Genomic DNA, 16999 nt, shown 5'->3' with positions numbered 1-16999 from the left:
GTTGCAAAGCCCATGAGTGCAAGTTGATGAAGGGAAAGTAAATTGTACACAAGGGACTCAACAAGCATGACCTTCTCAATAGATAAGTCTTGAGAGATGACTACCTTGCCAAGACCCAATACCTTAGATGTTGAAGCATCACCGAATTGGACATGAGTGGGCATGGATGGAGTAGGTTATACGTCCACCACCAAGTCCTTGCTCCCGGTCATATGATTTGTCGCTCCACTATCGAGCAACCATGAAATCCCACCAGAAGTCTTCTTCTTCTTCTAGCCTTGTGAGCCTTGTCAAGTGTGTCAAACTCTTCCTTGAGTCTATCATGGCCAACCCCAAGTGCAACTTTCTCAGTTTTAAGCACACGAGTAAGGACAATAGCATGATCAAGATCCTTTTGTAATTTAGTAAGGTCAATGTTGTTTGACTCCTCAAAAGCCAAACGAAGACCTCGCTTCCTCAAGACCAATGGAGAGATCTACTATCTCATCGGCATAGTCACGAATATGCCCCTCTAACTTGGAGATCGTGTCCTCATGAGACTCAATGATATCATTGGCTTCACCAAGTTGTTCCAAGAGAGCAACAATGTGCTTCTTTGTTTCACCCTTGAGCTAGTTCAAGAACTTGTCAAACTCATTCTCATCAACTTTCACCACCTCACTATCATCTACATAATCAAGCAAGGAAGGAGTAGTAGTGATGGTGGTTTTGATGTTAGGCGTTACCTTGTTGATACCTTTGGCCATGAGGCACTTGGCGATGAGGTTCTCATTGGGGGCGCCGAAGAGAGACACCTTGGAAGGGGAAGAGGTAGCAATGGACAAGATTGCCGTTGCCATTCCTTCACAACTTGTATCTTCATCTTCATCATCGGAGGCGTACTCTTCATGTGCCACCAACCCCTTTTGAGGTATCTTCTTGGTAAAGTTGTTCTTCTTCGAAAAGGACTTGGCTTTGTCTTTGCGAATGAGCTTGCCACCATTATCCTCACTTTTCTTTTTTTTTGAAACTCTGAATAGTAGGAGCACCTCCCACTGTTATCTTTGTATTAAATTAGCAAAGTACAAATTACATGGTGACTGTACAAGTGTCATCACCCCATTTGGGAGGTGTTTTAGAAAGCTAATGTAAAGGAGAGAGGATTATGGGGATGAGGTGTTTGTGTTTTTCCTTAACCCTATAGGCAAGGAGAGCAAAGTCTGTCTTAAATCTGTCCAACCAAGATTTTTTTGTTGGAACAATCCCCCTGAAGTGCTTATTGTTGTGTTCCTTCCATAAGCTCCAAGACGCAAGTAAAAACATCTCCATGAAGAGAGGCCCATTCCAATGTTGTTTGGCCATAACCACATTTTGAAGGCGTGACATTCCTTGCGGCCAGGAGAGGCCTAGACTTGTCCAACAATCGATGCTGAAGCGGCACTCAAAGAACAAGTGCTCCAAAGTTTCCTCGATCTGCAGCCCATAGAGGATACAGTTATGGTCATCACCAATATTGTAATGTCGTCTTTTGAGCATGTTCCTGGTATTAAGGCGGTCAGCCAGAAGCAACCAGCCGAAAACTTTGATTTTCATGGTTGACCTTGACTTCCAAATCCAACCAAAGGCTTCATGTGCTCGAACCTCTCTGAAGTAATATGCATAGTATTTGTGCGCTGTGAATTGATCTGACCCCCATGCATACAACCAAACATCTTTCTCTTCAGATAGGGTAGTCGAGGACAGGTCCGATTGCATCTGTCAAACTTCAGCGTAGGCTTGCTCTGAAAGAGGAAGGTGAAACGCCTCCCGCAGTGCCGTGATGGACAAGAAATCCCGGACAGAGATGTCTTCATTGATGGTGTAGGAGAAAGCACGAGGGTAACTCTCCACAATAATGTTATCCGCCCAAAAGTCTTTCCAGAAAAGAACATTCTTTCCGCTTGCTACCTGGACATGGGTGATTCCTCTATAAATGGGCATTAATTTTGCAACATCACACCACCAGAACGAACCGCACGTGTCAGAGGCGTGCGGCCCGCGACCAGAGTAATATGTATCCTAGACGAGTTGAACCCAAGGCACGTCCCACCTATTATAGAATTTGTGTAAGTATTTGAGTAGTAGGGCATCTCCTTGTGTTCTTAGGTCAATCACACCTAAGCCACCACATTCCTTCGGTCAGCAAACCATGTTCCAGGCAGCCAGGGAGTTGCATTTATCACCTTTCCGTTTTTTAGTCCACAAGCATTTCCTCCTGATCTTGTCCACCAATTCAATGATCTTGGTTGGCAATCTGAGAGTGCAAAGAGCAAAGATGATCAACGAAGTGATCACAGAGTTTAGCAGAGATAATTTTCCACCATAGGATATCATGTTGAGAGTGGCAGTTAGTCTTCTTTCCATGGAACAAACAAGTGGCATAAGTTCAACAATTGTTGGTCTTGTAGTTCCAAGAGGGAGGCCCAAGTATGTAAAGGGTAACTTGCCAATGACACATCCAAAGATATTTGCTATTTCCTGAGTCTTTTCCATGTCACAATTCATGGTGATAAGAGTGGATTTATGAAAGTTTATTTTCAACCAAATGGACGTGGCATAGTCATTTAAGATGTCCTTGACGGTTGTAGCTTGCTGGGTGCATGCTGGCATGACCAAGATGGTGTCGTCTGCATACTGAATTACAGGGTAGTCATGTTGGTGTTGGGACGGGAACGGCAGGAGAATCAAGTTGCGCATGAAAGCATCATTTATGGCAGCTTGCAAAAGGTCGGCTGCAAGCACAAAAATGAGGGGGGGGGAGAGGGTCTCCCTGTCGTACACCGCCTTTGCAATAGAATTGCCGACTAGGAGTGCCATTAAGAAGGACCGAAGATTTGCCCGAGGAGAAGATGCATCTGATCCATCCCAGCCATTTGTCATTGAATCCCATGTTTTTCATAATTTCAATCATGGCCTCATGTTTGATCGTATCAAAAGCTTTGGCAAAATCTAGCTTTAGAATCATGATTTCCTTTCTTGAAGATTGGCATTGGTATATGTACTCGTAAGCCCATGCGAGACAATCTTGTCCGTCCTTTAAGAAATCCATATTGATTCTTGTGCACAATTTTAAGGATGACTTTTTGGAGTCTATTAGCCAAGATTTTTGTGACCACCTTGAGACAACAGTTTAGGAGAGTGATCGGTCGGTAGTCATTGATAGACTCAGGAGAGCCTACTTTGGGGATGAGTGTGATGAAACCATCATTAATACTCTCTAGATTGAGCTCCCCGCTATGAAATTGGTTGCACAAGTTATAAAAGTCTTGCTTGATGATTGGCCAACATCGTTTTAAGAATAGACCATTAAAGCCATCCGGGCCAGGGGCTCTATCTGCGGGCATTTCTTTAATAACTTTGTCAATCTCTTCATTTGTAAAAGCAATGGTGAGATCATCAAGTCCATCACACTTCTTAATTATCCTGGCTAGGTTGAACTTCATATTACAGAGCCGTGATGATCCCATCCTTTCTTTAAACGTTTGAAAAATTATAGACTCCTTTCCAACATGATCCTCGACCAATGTGCTGTCAGGTGTTGCTAGGGTGGCAATGTTGTTCTTCCTATATCTTCCGGAGGCCAAGGCCTGGAAGAATTTTGACGGCTCGTCCCCAAACTGAACCCATCTCATGGTGCACCGCTTTTTCCAATAAGCTTGTTGATAACATAATAATCTGATGATGTGTGCCTTGAGAATTCTTCTAAAATTAACTTCAGGAACAGTTAGAATCCGTTTATTTTCAAGCTCATCAATCTCGCAGAGGGCTTTATTCGAATTCTCAATAGCTAAAGATAGTTTGGAAATGCCTTTACTCCAATGTTTAAGGTCACGTCTCAGGGTTTTGAATTTTCGGCATAGAACGGTGGCAGGATTTGTGGAGTGCACTGGTTTGGCCCAAGAAGATTGAACAATTTGCATGAAGCCCGGATGTTGCACCCAAAAAGATTCGAACCAGAATAGCTTTGATTTAGGGATATTTGTTTCAATAGCAACCACACAAGGGATATGATCGGAAACAGACTTACCGAGTGGCTTGACCATAGTTTTTGGGTAAGATGTGGTCCAATTAGTGCTCGTGAAAAACCAATCCAATTGCTCTAAGAGGGGGTCAAGCTGCATATTGCTCCACGTGAAAGAACGTCCCTTAATGGGTAACTCAATGAGGCTTTGGCATCGGATGAAGTCATTAAATGTGTTCATGTCATTAATACTGCCTCCAGGTTTATTACGATTATTAGGTGCACGAATGAAGTTAAAATCCCCCACAAAGAGCCAATCTTCATTAGAAGGAATGTTAAGTGAGCACAACCAATGAATGAACTGTTCCCTCTGCTCACCTTGGCAAGGGCCATATACATTGACCAACGTCCAACATTGCGCCGATTGTGTTGATTTGAAACGCGTGACCAGAGCAAAATCTTCGGATAACAGCACATCAGCAGAGAAAATAGTGCTATTCCAAATGGTGACAATGCCCCCCGAAGCCCCACGGGAAGGTACAAAAGCAAATTGGTCAAAGCGGTAAGGGCAGCATGACTTAATGAAAGACAAATCGAATGATGGTTTCTTGGTTTCTTGCAAACATATCACCGCACAACCACTAGAAGTAATTGCATTGGAAAGCGCTAATTGTTTGTCCCCTGAATTTAACCCATGAACATTCCAACATAAAACATTCCAGTTTACCAAAAGATTCATTGCATAAGGAGTGAAAATGATCTGCAAAGAGAAGCTAGGTCGAGGCCGGGGGCTCCTCCTCCTATGAAGCCATCAGCGCTTCGTCAGAAAGTTCTTCAGAAGGGATAGCACACAGCACAGTGCCAATCTGTTGGATCATCCTGATAGGCGTAGGCGGTGGGACCTGTTCAGCATCATCAACCTCCCTAATAGAAAGAGCAGAGGGAATTACCCTGGGTTTGACCTTTGAGGTTTTTGACTTGCTGTCAGAGACTTGATGAACTTTGAAACCATCATACTTGTTGGAGCGAGCACTTCTACGTAGGGCAATAGCACATTCTGGCACCATAGCTTTTCCTTTACATGTTAGGATGGTAGAAGAACCAGCAAACTCAGCAACAGATGGAGGAGGCTGCATGAATTGATCCACAGGAACAAGCTGCATGTCCAATGGTGCAGTCAGGACATCCTCAGAGACTGTAGCTTGCTCAATTATATCCCCAGTAAGCTCCTGAGTAACAGCTGCAGAAAGGTCTTCAATAATGACACTTGAAGAAGATGCATTGGCAGTTGTTTTGGAGGCAGAGATTACAGACAGAAGGCCCTCATTTTCAGAGATTGTAATGTTAAAGGTGACTGAATCTTGCTGAAATCCATAGTGATCACTCCATGGCCCAAAAGATGCCACAATGGGTTTAATAGCTGCAGCAAGATAAGTATTCAACCTGAACATAGGAATGCAGTCCCTAATAAGCATAGCAGGTATGAGGTCACCTTGAGTGACCACCTCCAGGTGTAGACCAGCAGCAGAAAGATGCATAGACAACTCCAGTACATTATTGGGCAGAACAACAGAAGCAGAGCTGGTGGGGAGTGCAAGCTGATTGTGTACTGGAGCGACCAGAGCAGGGTCTTCAGAACTAGACTCAGGAGAGACCAAATCAGAGACATCATTGGTACCTGAGGGAGCTCCAGTGGCATTCTGTGGCCAGAACTGATTCATCAGGTTAACAGGCACAAGCACATATGAGTCAGAAATTGTTGCACTGGAATCAAAACTTGAAGGCACAGATATGGAGTCATTCCAGGCAGCCCCAGGGTTGTCATGCAGGTTCTGTGGTGGCATAATTCCATGTTCAACCTGAAGCCCTTCTCCAGCCAACCACTGTTGGAAATTGTACAGAGCAGGAGGTGCTTGTGGAGGGGGTGGTGGCCACACACCCCACTCAGGGTGAATCTCAATGTCATTACCTTCATCAACAACCACATTTTCATCCTCATTGGCTGCAGCATCAGCCATTGCATTCTGAGCCATCCAGTTGTGAAGCTGTTGTTGATACAGTTGCTCAGCATTCAGACCTTCACCATGAAGCGGATGAGGAATACCATCAGGGGGCGATGGGTCTTCTCCAGCCGGAGGAACCTCAGGCAGGTGAGCATTCCAATCATTACTCCTGAGCATGGTGACAGCAACAGTCCAACATTGCCTAGCCCCTCCTATCTGACGGACAACAAGACTTTTGGGCACTAAACGAAGATGGATTACTCTGACTTTAACTAGCACCAGCCTCCTGTCACCTCTAGGATTATTCCAATCTACTAATGCACCAAAATAATCGACTGACTTGTGGATGTAGTGCTGTGTCTGATAATCATAAGGGAAACCAGCATATAGAATCCAGATCTCCGGACCAAAAGTTGTCAGACGCATGTTGAGAGCAGCATCGTGAGGAACAAAAGAAATAACTGTATGCTCCTCCACCTCATTTTCATCAAGCTCGAAGGTAGTGCCAACCACCGCATCCTGGATAACAGAAGAAGCAAACCCAAACAAACCAACTCCTAGAGGATGATCTGAAACTTCAGAAGGGAAGTATTGTGATTCATGGAGCAAACCTTCAATAATATTCCGCAGATCAGCCTTCTGGTGGAAGGGGATGAATCTGTTGGCCTCAGCAATGGCCAAGAAGTCGTGACGCAGCGGCGGAATTGGGCCGACCACCATGTCCGCCCGCACCTTGCAGTCAGCCGGACCAAGCTCGATGGTCATACCAGGCGGGGGGTAGGGGACGATGTTGAGTGGGTAGTTCGCCATTGGAGCGGTGGAGGGAGCCGGAGCAGAGGCGTGCCCAGACTGCGAGAAGGAAGAATGCGTATCGTCTGCCTTGCGTATTGATTTTGGAACCCAGACTCCTCGGCGCGTGTGCAAAAATTTCTGGCAGGCGTCCACCAAATGGCCATCGTGGCCGCAGGATGAGCATCGCACGGTTGAGCGGCGTCGGGTGGCAGGTGGATGCTGAGAGTACGTGGCATTTAATTTCTGTGATAAAATCCCAGACAAGACGCGATCATTATCATTCCCCTGATACTTGCCATGAACCCCAGCAGTAGAATCTTTGACCAAAGTAGGTGTATCAATTACTGATAAGCCAGAATTTTGTGCATATAAAATAGGTTTCCAAAATAAGTATCTAGCCCCCGGGGAGCCGCATTTGCCAATTAGGTGGCCCAAGAGCCCACAAGCCACACCGAATGATTTGGCCGGGCACTCAAAGAAGACATGGGCCGTAGAGGTACAAATGGTGCATGCGGTCTGTGTTGAAACCGGTGGGCTGGGCCCCTGAATCACCTGCAAACACACACAAGGGCTTTGAGAGCAAACCTAGCACACCCGATTCGGACAATTTGCCACCCGATGATCAATGCCATTGCAATCACTACAAATGACTAATTTATTGTAGATAAATTCCAGGGTGGGAACGGAGACCAATTTCCATATAGAAGCAATTTTTTCCTCCAAAATACCCATGCGGTAATGGTCCAGAATGTGCCGCAAAATAAAACCAGGTATTTGGTCCCAAGCATTAATTTGGAAATTATGTCCCACAAATTGCTGCGGATTAGTATCCACCAGGTCAGCCGACCGACTAGACAAATCCACATTAATGTGGCCGAAAGACAGGGTATTAGACATTAAAGGCTCATTACTAGTGATTGCAGTTTCCATACGCGAAGATTCCTGTCGGCCAACCGGAGTCTGCCGGAGAGTGACCGGCGGGGAGCACGAAAGATTATCCACACCATTAATCTCACCCGAAAACCCAGCTTTCGCGAGAACATTCAGAGATGAAGCTTCAATCACATGACCTTGGTCCGAAGTAAAACGATACAAGGACTTGCATGCAATGGGTGATCTGGCGCTGATCTCAAGGTTTGGCCGATCCGAGTGCCAAGATAGATTGTTATGCATTGTAGAGTGCAATCCTGGTCGAAAGAGGCTAAAGTGACAGACAAAATCTGGCCATACTCGATCCTTGAGACCATAGATGAAATGACCAACCCTATTAGAGGCAACCGAGAACCGAAATCGACGTCCATCCAAATGCTTAACATGCAATCCCGAGGGAATACCTCCAATAGAACATTGCAGAGCCAAAGCAACAGATTCTTCATTGAGAGGGAAGGAGGCCGAAGAGAAGCTAACCACCAAAAAGAACTCCTTGCAACCACCAGAGGGAGAGAAGTGAACCGTAGAACCGAAGCGTTGACGCACCTGAGCCGCGACCGCAAGGCTGGGGGAGAAATCCCAATGTAGAAGACCATCCATGATGATCTAGATCCTTAGGCGCCATTGTTTGGTTAATGGAGGTCCGTGGGAGGTGGGAGGTGGGAGGTGGGAGGCGCCATCATAAGAACACGCTTTTATAAAGCTCCTCAATCTTATCTTCCATCCTCCCTTTTCTCATAGGGACTATCCACCACAAAGTGGCAATTGTAGCAAGTCATCACTCGTTGTTTGTTCTTAGAACCACTTGAGTTGTTCTTGGCGAAGTTGGGCCTTGAGCTTCTCTTGTTGCCCCAAAATTGCCTTGAAGCAAGAGCCATGTGCTCGTGGTAAGCATATTTGGTGTCTTAAGGGAAACACTCTTCTTCTTCCGGGATAGCCTTGGCCTTGAAGGCAAGGTTGGGAGAGGCTTTGTTTGACCGGACACGAGCTAGTGCATTGTCAGTGGTCTTGTTCATGATGTTCATGGCAACAAACTCATCCAACACTTCACTTGAGGACAAGGTGTGTCCGGTCTTTGACGAATCACGGACATGGCCTTGTTGAATGGCATGATGGCCTTGAGAAACTTGCGCTTGATCCAATTGCCATATGTATCCTTGCTCCCATGATCTTGGAGAGCGTCCGCAAGAGTTGTCACCCTCTGGTAGAGATCACAAGGATCCTCATCTTCCATCATCACAAATTCATCGGCCTCATCAAGAACCACTTCAAATTTGGACTGTTGGATGCTTGAGCTCCCCTTGTACAAAGATATGATGTGTTCCCAACAATATTTTGCACGGGAGAAGGGACACAAGTGAGATAGATCTTTGGCAGGCACCGCGACTTGGAGGATGAACAATGCGGAGTGATTGTATTTATTGTCCGCCTCTTCTCTTGGAGTAAGGTTGTTTGGATCATGCGGGTAGAAGCCTTGCTCGATGATTCTCCAAAGATTCCTTGAGCTGTGATTCAAATGAGACTTGATGCAAAAAACCCAATTATCAAAATCACCCTTTACAAGCTTAGGAGGAGGACCAAGGTTGTTAATATATGAGGTGTAGGTACCGGTCCTCCATAGACCGGGGGAGGGGGAACCGAGGCAAAGGTTCCCGTCCCATTCTTGTTTTGAAGGGAGGAGGTTTGAGTACCTTTGGCCGCTTCCTTGCCGGAATTGGCCTCCGACTCCGATGCGATGGAATTAACCACAAGCAACGGATTGGGAGGAGTTTTCAATCCCTCAAGTAATTCTTTAAGCATGGACTTGACCTTGGTCGTCATAGACGTCTTAAGTGAAGCCATAGCTTCATTTAAGTCGTATCGAGTGATCGAGTTCAGCTCCACGGCCTCGGGCACTTCCTCCTCTCCGTCAACCATACTCTTTAGGTGGTGAAACCCTTAATAAAGAGGCGAGGATCTGATACCAGTTGAATGGATCGATATGGTTGAATAGAGGGGGGGGGGTGAATAGGCAACTACCAATTTTTTACTTTTCTTGACAAATTAGGGTCAGCAACAAATAGGTTGTCTAGATATGCAACTAGGTGAGCAACCTATATGATGCTAGCAACACAAGCAAGCAAAGGATACAACACAAGTAAAGCTTGCACAATGTAAAGGTAAGAGATAACCACAAGTGGAGACGCTGAAGATGAGGATGTGTTACCAAAGTTCCTTCCCTTTGAGAGGAAGTACGTCTCCGTTGGAGTGGTGTGGAGGCACAATGCTCCCGAAGAAGCCACTTGGGGCCACCGTATTCTCCTCAGGCCCTCACACAATGCGAGATGCCGTGATTCCACTAGTGGTTTCCTTGAAGGCGGCGGCCGGACCTTTACAAACAAGGTTGGGGCTCTCTTCACAACCGAATTAGAGGCTCCCAACAACACCATGAAGCTTCACCACAATGGAGTGTGGCTCCGAGGTGACCTCAACCGTCTAGGGTGCTGAAACACCCAAGAGTAACAAGACCCGTAAGGGATTTGTGGGGGAATCAAATTTCTCTTGGTGGAAGTGCAGATCTAGGCCTTCTCAAGCAATACTTAAAGAATCAACAAGTTTGATTGGCTAGGGAGAGAGATCGGGCAAGACTGAGCTTGTGATCAACAATGGAGCTTGGGGGAGGAAGAGGTAGTCAACTAGAAGAAAGATGACTCCTTTATATAGTGGGAGAATGGATCCAACTATTCTGCTCCCATAGCTCGTGCATAAGCAGTAGTACCGTTGGCACGGAGGTGCCGACTACGAAGTTCAACCCAAGCAAGTTATGGGGACGATAGTGCCACCGGAGCGGTACTACCGCGCCCACCAGCGGTACTACCGTGAGGTGTTGAACTACAGCAGATACCCGCGGTAGTAGAGGAGGGCAGGGCGGTAGCGCCGCCGGAGGCGGTACTACTGCCTAGAACTGTCGCTCTACTTCCTCCCATGGAACAGAATAGTCCAGAACAAGGAAAATAAGCGGTACTCCCCGCGGTACCAGACAGAGGTTGTTCCGCTAGAGCGGTACTACCGTTGTGCAGAGTGGTACTACCGCTTAGCCTGTTCTGACAAGGTTCAAACACAAGGAGGAACAAGCTCAAAAGAACGAGGATGCAAAGATATAGTGTACGTGTTGATTCCACCCAAACCTTTTCGAAGCGGACCCCCTCTTAAAAGTACGTTGTTCCTACGACTCAAGTCCACCGAAATAGAAATGCAAGAAAACACTTTCTTCATAAATATCCAGAGGGTTTCAAATCGTCTTGTGCCATAAGATAGATTATCTGAAATGCTCAATGCACACGATTAGTCCGCAAATGCATTGTCATCAATCACCAAAACCACTAAGGGAGAAATATGCCCTAACACTTGGTTCAAACTGAGAAGGAATGTTGTGGGAGAACTCAGTGAAAGTCCATTGTTAAAGAATACTATATCCATGCGAGTGCTTGCGTATGGATACTCACCTGACGCCAACGATGACTATGTATGCATTGGGGAAGATCTCATCCTTGACTATGTGGACAGATTCACCTAGGCCCAGATCAAAATCTTTCTACCAGAGTACTTGAGGGCACCCACTAATGAAGACATCGAGAGGCTCATGATAGATTGTGAAGAGAGAGGGTAGACATGGATGCTTGGATCCACTGATTGTATGCATTGGACATGGAAAAGTTGTCTCGTGGCACGACAAGGTCAGTTCAAAGGGCATTGCCATGATATAACAACCTTTCCTGAGGAAGTTGCATCACATGATCTGTGGATTTGACACTCATACTTCAAAATGCCTAGCTCGCACAATGACCTCAATGCCCTCCAGAGATGTCCTCTATTTGCAAGGCTTGCTGCAGGTGAGCTCCACCAGGCAACTATCTTGTTAATGGCCAGGAGTACAACATGGTTTACCTTGCCGATGGTATCTATCCTGCATGGGCCACATTTGTGAAGACAATCTAGCGTCTTCAAGGCAACAAGAGATCTCACCTTACAACATGCTAAGAATCTGCGAGAAAGGATGTTGAGAGAGCTTTTGGTGTGCTTCAAAAACGCTTTCAGATTGTCCGCATCTCTGTTGAGTACGAGCAGCCTCAGAGATTGTAGGATCAGGACAACATGTGTTGTCTTGCACAACATGATCATCGAGCATGAAAGAGAGGACCCAAGAACTTGCAATTCATCAACAATGGTGCCATGGTGGAGCCGCAACGTAACCCAAACAGTATCCAAGCATTCCTTGAAGCATATTGAACGATCGACAACCAAGAAACTCACAACCAACTCGAAGATGATCTTGCTGACCACCATTGGCAACTTCATAGCACTTGATTCTTGTGCTTTTATCCTATTTCATTTGGATCGTTAGTTCATTAGCACCGTATGTGTGTTTGAATTTTAATGTTAAATTTGAAAACATTGAATTCAATATATACTTGAATTGTGTGTATTGTGTGAAGTTTCGATCTAATATGTTGTGAAAATATATGCTCAAATAGAGTTTGTATGCAATCATTTGAAAAAAAAAACAACATTTTTTTTGACGAATTAAGTTGCAGGGTGAGGGCTAGGTGTAAAAAAAAGCCGAATCCCTAAAATTTTAGTGGCTTAAACGACAAGGAGAAGTTTAGGGGATTAAAGGATAGGGGAAGAGCTAGAGATGGTCTAACGGGATTCATTATGGGCAAGCCTTGTTGAGAACGTAACAATTTTTCATTCCTATTAGTTGTGATTTTTGATGTAAACTGTTTTTTAGATATATTAATTTAACAAATCATGCATCCTCCTCCATTATTGTTTACATATGAGTGCTCGACCATGTACACTAGTGTCATAGTAGTAGAAACGCCAATTATGTGAGGTATATCTTTCTGACAATTGAACAGATATGTTCCTGTTTGGAGAAGTGAACCCATTTCAATGAGTTGATATGAACATTTTTCATGGAATCTTTGAAAGCGTCGAAACAAACAAAACTACATATACAAAGGAGCCTGATGACGGTAGTAGAAATAGTCAAGTCACAAACTCGATTGGAATTTGACTATTTGACTGGAAAGATTAAGTACACCAACTTGTTTAACTTCAGTTTGCTGAGTTTCACATAACTTTTTTTTTTTTGGTTTTTGAAAAGGAGGATAAGCCCTCCCAGCCTCCGCATTGAGCGAGTTTCACATAAATCTTGTCTTACGTAATTAAAGTTTCTGCATGTACTCACCAGAGAACGCTAATAATCGGATAGCCAATATAGGAAGAACAAGATATAACCTAGAAGTTCGTAATAAAATAAAATTGCTAAACATCAAATCGCCAAGACGTCATGCAAGCAGGCGTTTTCCGCAAAATGTGTGGTACAGGTTGTTGGACGATCTGACCCGTACATTCGAGATCCAAAGGCCCGTGTTAGAGATTCCAAGTTTTCATTGGATACTTTCTCATTTCGAACACCCATGGCCACAAGGTCTTGGGGTTGACATAGTAGATGCTGCAAGTCGCAATGTGTAACGATCGACACTTGCCGCGGCCGCGAATTCTCGCAGCGAGGGCTTCGTCCAGCACACTTCTTGCGGGGCATATAGTAGTATAGATTTCCAATCAAGTTGCAAAGGTCAGAAAGATGACTAATTCTCCGTCGCCGGAATTTGCTTTGATTAGCTGGAACTCAAATTTTATATAGTTAAACTGAATCGTCACTCATATGGGTGCATGATCGATGCCTATAGCTAGCTACCCATACCTGCCTATAAATACGTATGCGCATCTGCATAGGTAGCACCCCACCCATGCAACTGTTGTAAGCTCGAAGTACAGGCGTGTCGAGAACATATTATTACTTGCCGATCGACGCCATGGACGAGCAAGGCCCCGCAGGAAAGCCCATGGCCATGGCCATCAAGTTCTCCAGCTGCCGTGGCGTCGCCTTCGAGATCAAGCCCTCGCCGGCAAGCCCCTTCGCTCTAGACACTGTTGCCAGTCCTTCCGACTCGCCGCCCACCGAATCCGGCGGCGGCCGATGGGTGTGGTTCCCTCAGCCTTTCAACCGTAATTACTCCACCACGAGCTTTCTCACGGCGCGCAGCCGTGCGAGCACCCACTTCTGCGACCTCGACGATATCAGCGATGGCGACACGGACGATGAGTCTGTCGCTACGGACGAGGAGATAGCTCTCACCGCCGCCGACGTTTCTCGCGTGCAGAGCAGGAGGTCGAACGCGCCGGCTAAGCCTGTGAGGGCGGCGGCTGGGCACTCCAGGCTCAGCGTCATACTGCTCGACCAAGGCTTGTTCACCGTGTACAAGCGCCTCTTCATGCTCTGCGTCGCGCTGAACGCGGCGGGGCTCGCTGCCGCGGCGACCGGCCGCTTCCCTTACGCCAAGCGCCACGCCGCCGTCTTCGCCATCGGGAATATACTGGCGCTCACGCTGTGCCGCTCCGAGGCGGTGCTCCGGGGAGTCTTCTGGCTCACCGTCGCGCTCCTCGGCCGGCCATGGGTGCCGGTCGCCGTAAAGACCGGCGTCACGGCTATCCTCCAGTCCCTCGGCGGTGTCCACAGCGGCTGCGGCGTGTCGTCGCTGGCGTGGCTGGTGTACGCGCTCGTGCAGGCGCTCGAGCTCCGCGGCGTGACGCCCCCCGAGATCGTGGGCGTCGCGTCCGCAATACTCGGCCTGGTTGCACTCTCGTGCCTCGCGGCATTTCCGCTCGTGCGCCACCTCCATCACAACGTGTTCGAGCGTACGCACCGATTCGCTGGCTGGAGCGCGCTCGCACTGCTATGGGCTTTCGTCATGCTCACTGCTGGCTACAACCCGGGGATCAGATCTTACCACAGGCTGACCGTCGCCTCCCTTGCTAAGCGCCAAGAGCTATGGCTGACGGCCGCCATCACCTTCTTCACCTTCCTCCCGTGGCTCACCGTGCGCCGCGTGCCAGTCACGGTCACCGCGCCGTCTACCCGCGCGTCCATCATAACCTTCCAAGGCGGCGTCAAGGCCGGCCTGCTCGGTCGCATCAGCCGCTCGCCGCTCTCCGAGTGGCACGCCTTCGGCATCATCTCCGACGACAGGGACACTCACGCCATGCTCGCTGGCGCAGTGGGAGACTTCACCCGAGGCCTTGTCTCCGACCCGCCCAGCCACCTTTGGGTGCGTACAGTCCACTTCGCCGGGCTGCCCTACCTCATCAGCATGTACCAGAGAGTCACAATGGTCGCGACCGGCTCCGGCATATGCGTGTTCCTGTCGTTCCTGATGCAACCGAGTAGGGCGGAGGTATCTCTGGTCTGGGTGGCCAAGGACATCGACGCCAACTACGGTGACGGGATAAGAGCCATGGTGACGAGCAACGAGAACCTTGGAGGGCGTGTGATCGTGCACGACACGATGACCATGGGGCGTCCGGATGTCTCGGAGCTGGCCGTTGGCGCGGCACGACAGTGGAACGCCGAGGCGGTGGTGGTGACGAGCAACCCAGAGGGGAGCAGGGACGTGGTGAGGAGGTGCAAGAAGGCCGGCATCCCGGCGTTTGGTCCTATCTGGGACTCTTGATAATGTTGTTTTTTTTAATAGAAGTATTCACTCCGTTTCAAAAAAATACTGTACTAAATCAGCTACACTTTATTTTGGACGGAATGAGTATGAAAAAAGAACTCTAAAAAGAAATAGAAATACTATCTCGGCAAAATATTTGGAGTTCTAAGTACTTCCTCCGTCCCAAGATAAGTGTCTCAACTTTATACTAACTTTAGTATAAAGTTATACTAAGCTTAGACATTTATATTGGGATGGAGGAAGCGTGTCCTAAGTCAACTTTTTTAGATTTCACTAAGTCTATATAAAAGTATATAACAATCTAGATTCTCTGATTCCTCTGCCAGAAATCCATTCTAAAGGTGAAAGAGATTTATATGGTTGGAAGAAAATTAAATATCAGGATGGATGATATTGCTAGGGTGTGGAAAGACTCCCTTCATAGGCAAACTCCTCTTTGGCATTGTACAATGCAAGGTGCTTAGAGTAGGTGCTTAGAGAAATAAGGGAGTACCTAGAACTCATCTAGATGAGATATAATTTGATCTCATTCACTTTGAAAACAAGAACAAATACAACCCACGTCAGCACACACACATCTTATAACATCATATCCAATGGCTATAAAAGATGAATGAGACCAAATTATATCTCATCTAGATGAGTTCTAGCAAAACAGGCTTTTCTTAAGCACCGGTGCTTATTTGTACAGGATAGACGCTTAACTAAGCGTCTCTCCTGTAGAAATAGGCACCGGTGCTTCAGAAAAACTCGGTTTATTTTCTAAGCACCTCCCTAAGCATCTCCCATTGTATAAGGCCTTAGTGAGCAATTCCCCCAACTGTTTGCTATATGCAATGAGCCTGAAAGTACCGTTTCCCAATTCCACTAGATCAATGTGAACAACTTCTTCATGACAAGGTTGAATCCTGAGTTGCTTAATTAGTGGCATGCGGTGCGTGTCTGTGGAAAATTTGCATCTCACAAATGAATCTGATACAATCTTATTGATGGTTAGAAGCAGAGTTCACAGGGTCTTAAATAAGAACGAGCTCTTTTTACGGTGATTGGAGAGTTATGAAATGTAATTTCATGTAACTCTCTCCTTGATTATTTCCTATTGTATCCCATCGGCGGCGCAGGACGAGACGACTGGATCTGTGAGGAAATTTCCAAACTAATTGACGGATCCATCCTTTGAAAAACTAACTGTTTCATCAAAAATTTGTAACGGTCCCATCATTACGTGTAATTTTTCGTAATTTTATTCTCGTAACTCCTATTTCCCCACCGTCAGAGTAGGGTGGGTAGACGGCTCGTAAAATCACCAATCACCGTAACAGTTGTATTTGTAAAAGTATTGAAATGTCTCAACATTTACTTTTAAAATGCCTTGTAGCTAGAACTGTTTGGCGAACAGTGGGTGTTGTATTGAGAATTGATCTTTGTCCCAATAGTTGTTGGCAACTTTATTCTTTGTCCTATGTTTTCTCGACCAATGGAAAAAAATCTTGTTGACGTTCAAGAATAAACTATCGACAGGGGTATCCTTAGTATCGTGGTAAAAAATTGGTGAGGGCAACAACGGGCTTATATCAAAGGTTGTTGTACACTTGACAAAATGAAATGATGATGCTTTTTAATAAGTTCAATCGTCTTGTGGGAGTGCAACCTATGCCCTATGGGAGGCTTGTCGAGAGTGGTGCCTCGCACACAGCTCACTTAGAGTGCAACTCCTTCCGGTGTCCCATGAC

General features: G+C 46.4%; 1 protein-coding gene and 1 pseudogene across 1 annotated transcript; one reads left to right on the top strand and one right to left on the bottom strand.

The window, feature by feature from the left end:
• Window positions 1-1122: 1122 nt before the first annotated feature.
• On the bottom strand, window positions 1123-3650 carry LOC123067519 (uncharacterized; annotated as a pseudogene).
• A 9918-nt stretch (window positions 3651-13568) lies between these two features.
• On the top strand, window positions 13569-15263 carry LOC123067518 (adenylate-forming reductase 03009-like). The gene has a single exon (XM_044490280.1). The coding sequence runs from the start codon at window positions 13569-13571 to the stop codon at window positions 15261-15263; it is 1695 nt and encodes a 564-aa protein (XP_044346215.1).
• The last annotated feature ends 1736 nt before the right edge of the window (window positions 15264-16999 follow it).

The sequence above is a fragment of the Triticum aestivum genome, chromosome 3B (genome assembly GCF_018294505.1).
Source record: "Triticum aestivum cultivar Chinese Spring chromosome 3B, IWGSC CS RefSeq v2.1, whole genome shotgun sequence".
NCBI classification, from domain to species: Eukaryota; Viridiplantae; Streptophyta; class Magnoliopsida; order Poales; family Poaceae; genus Triticum; species Triticum aestivum.
Note: the sequence above shows the minus strand (reverse complement) of the source record. Positions and strands in the feature narration are given on the sequence as shown.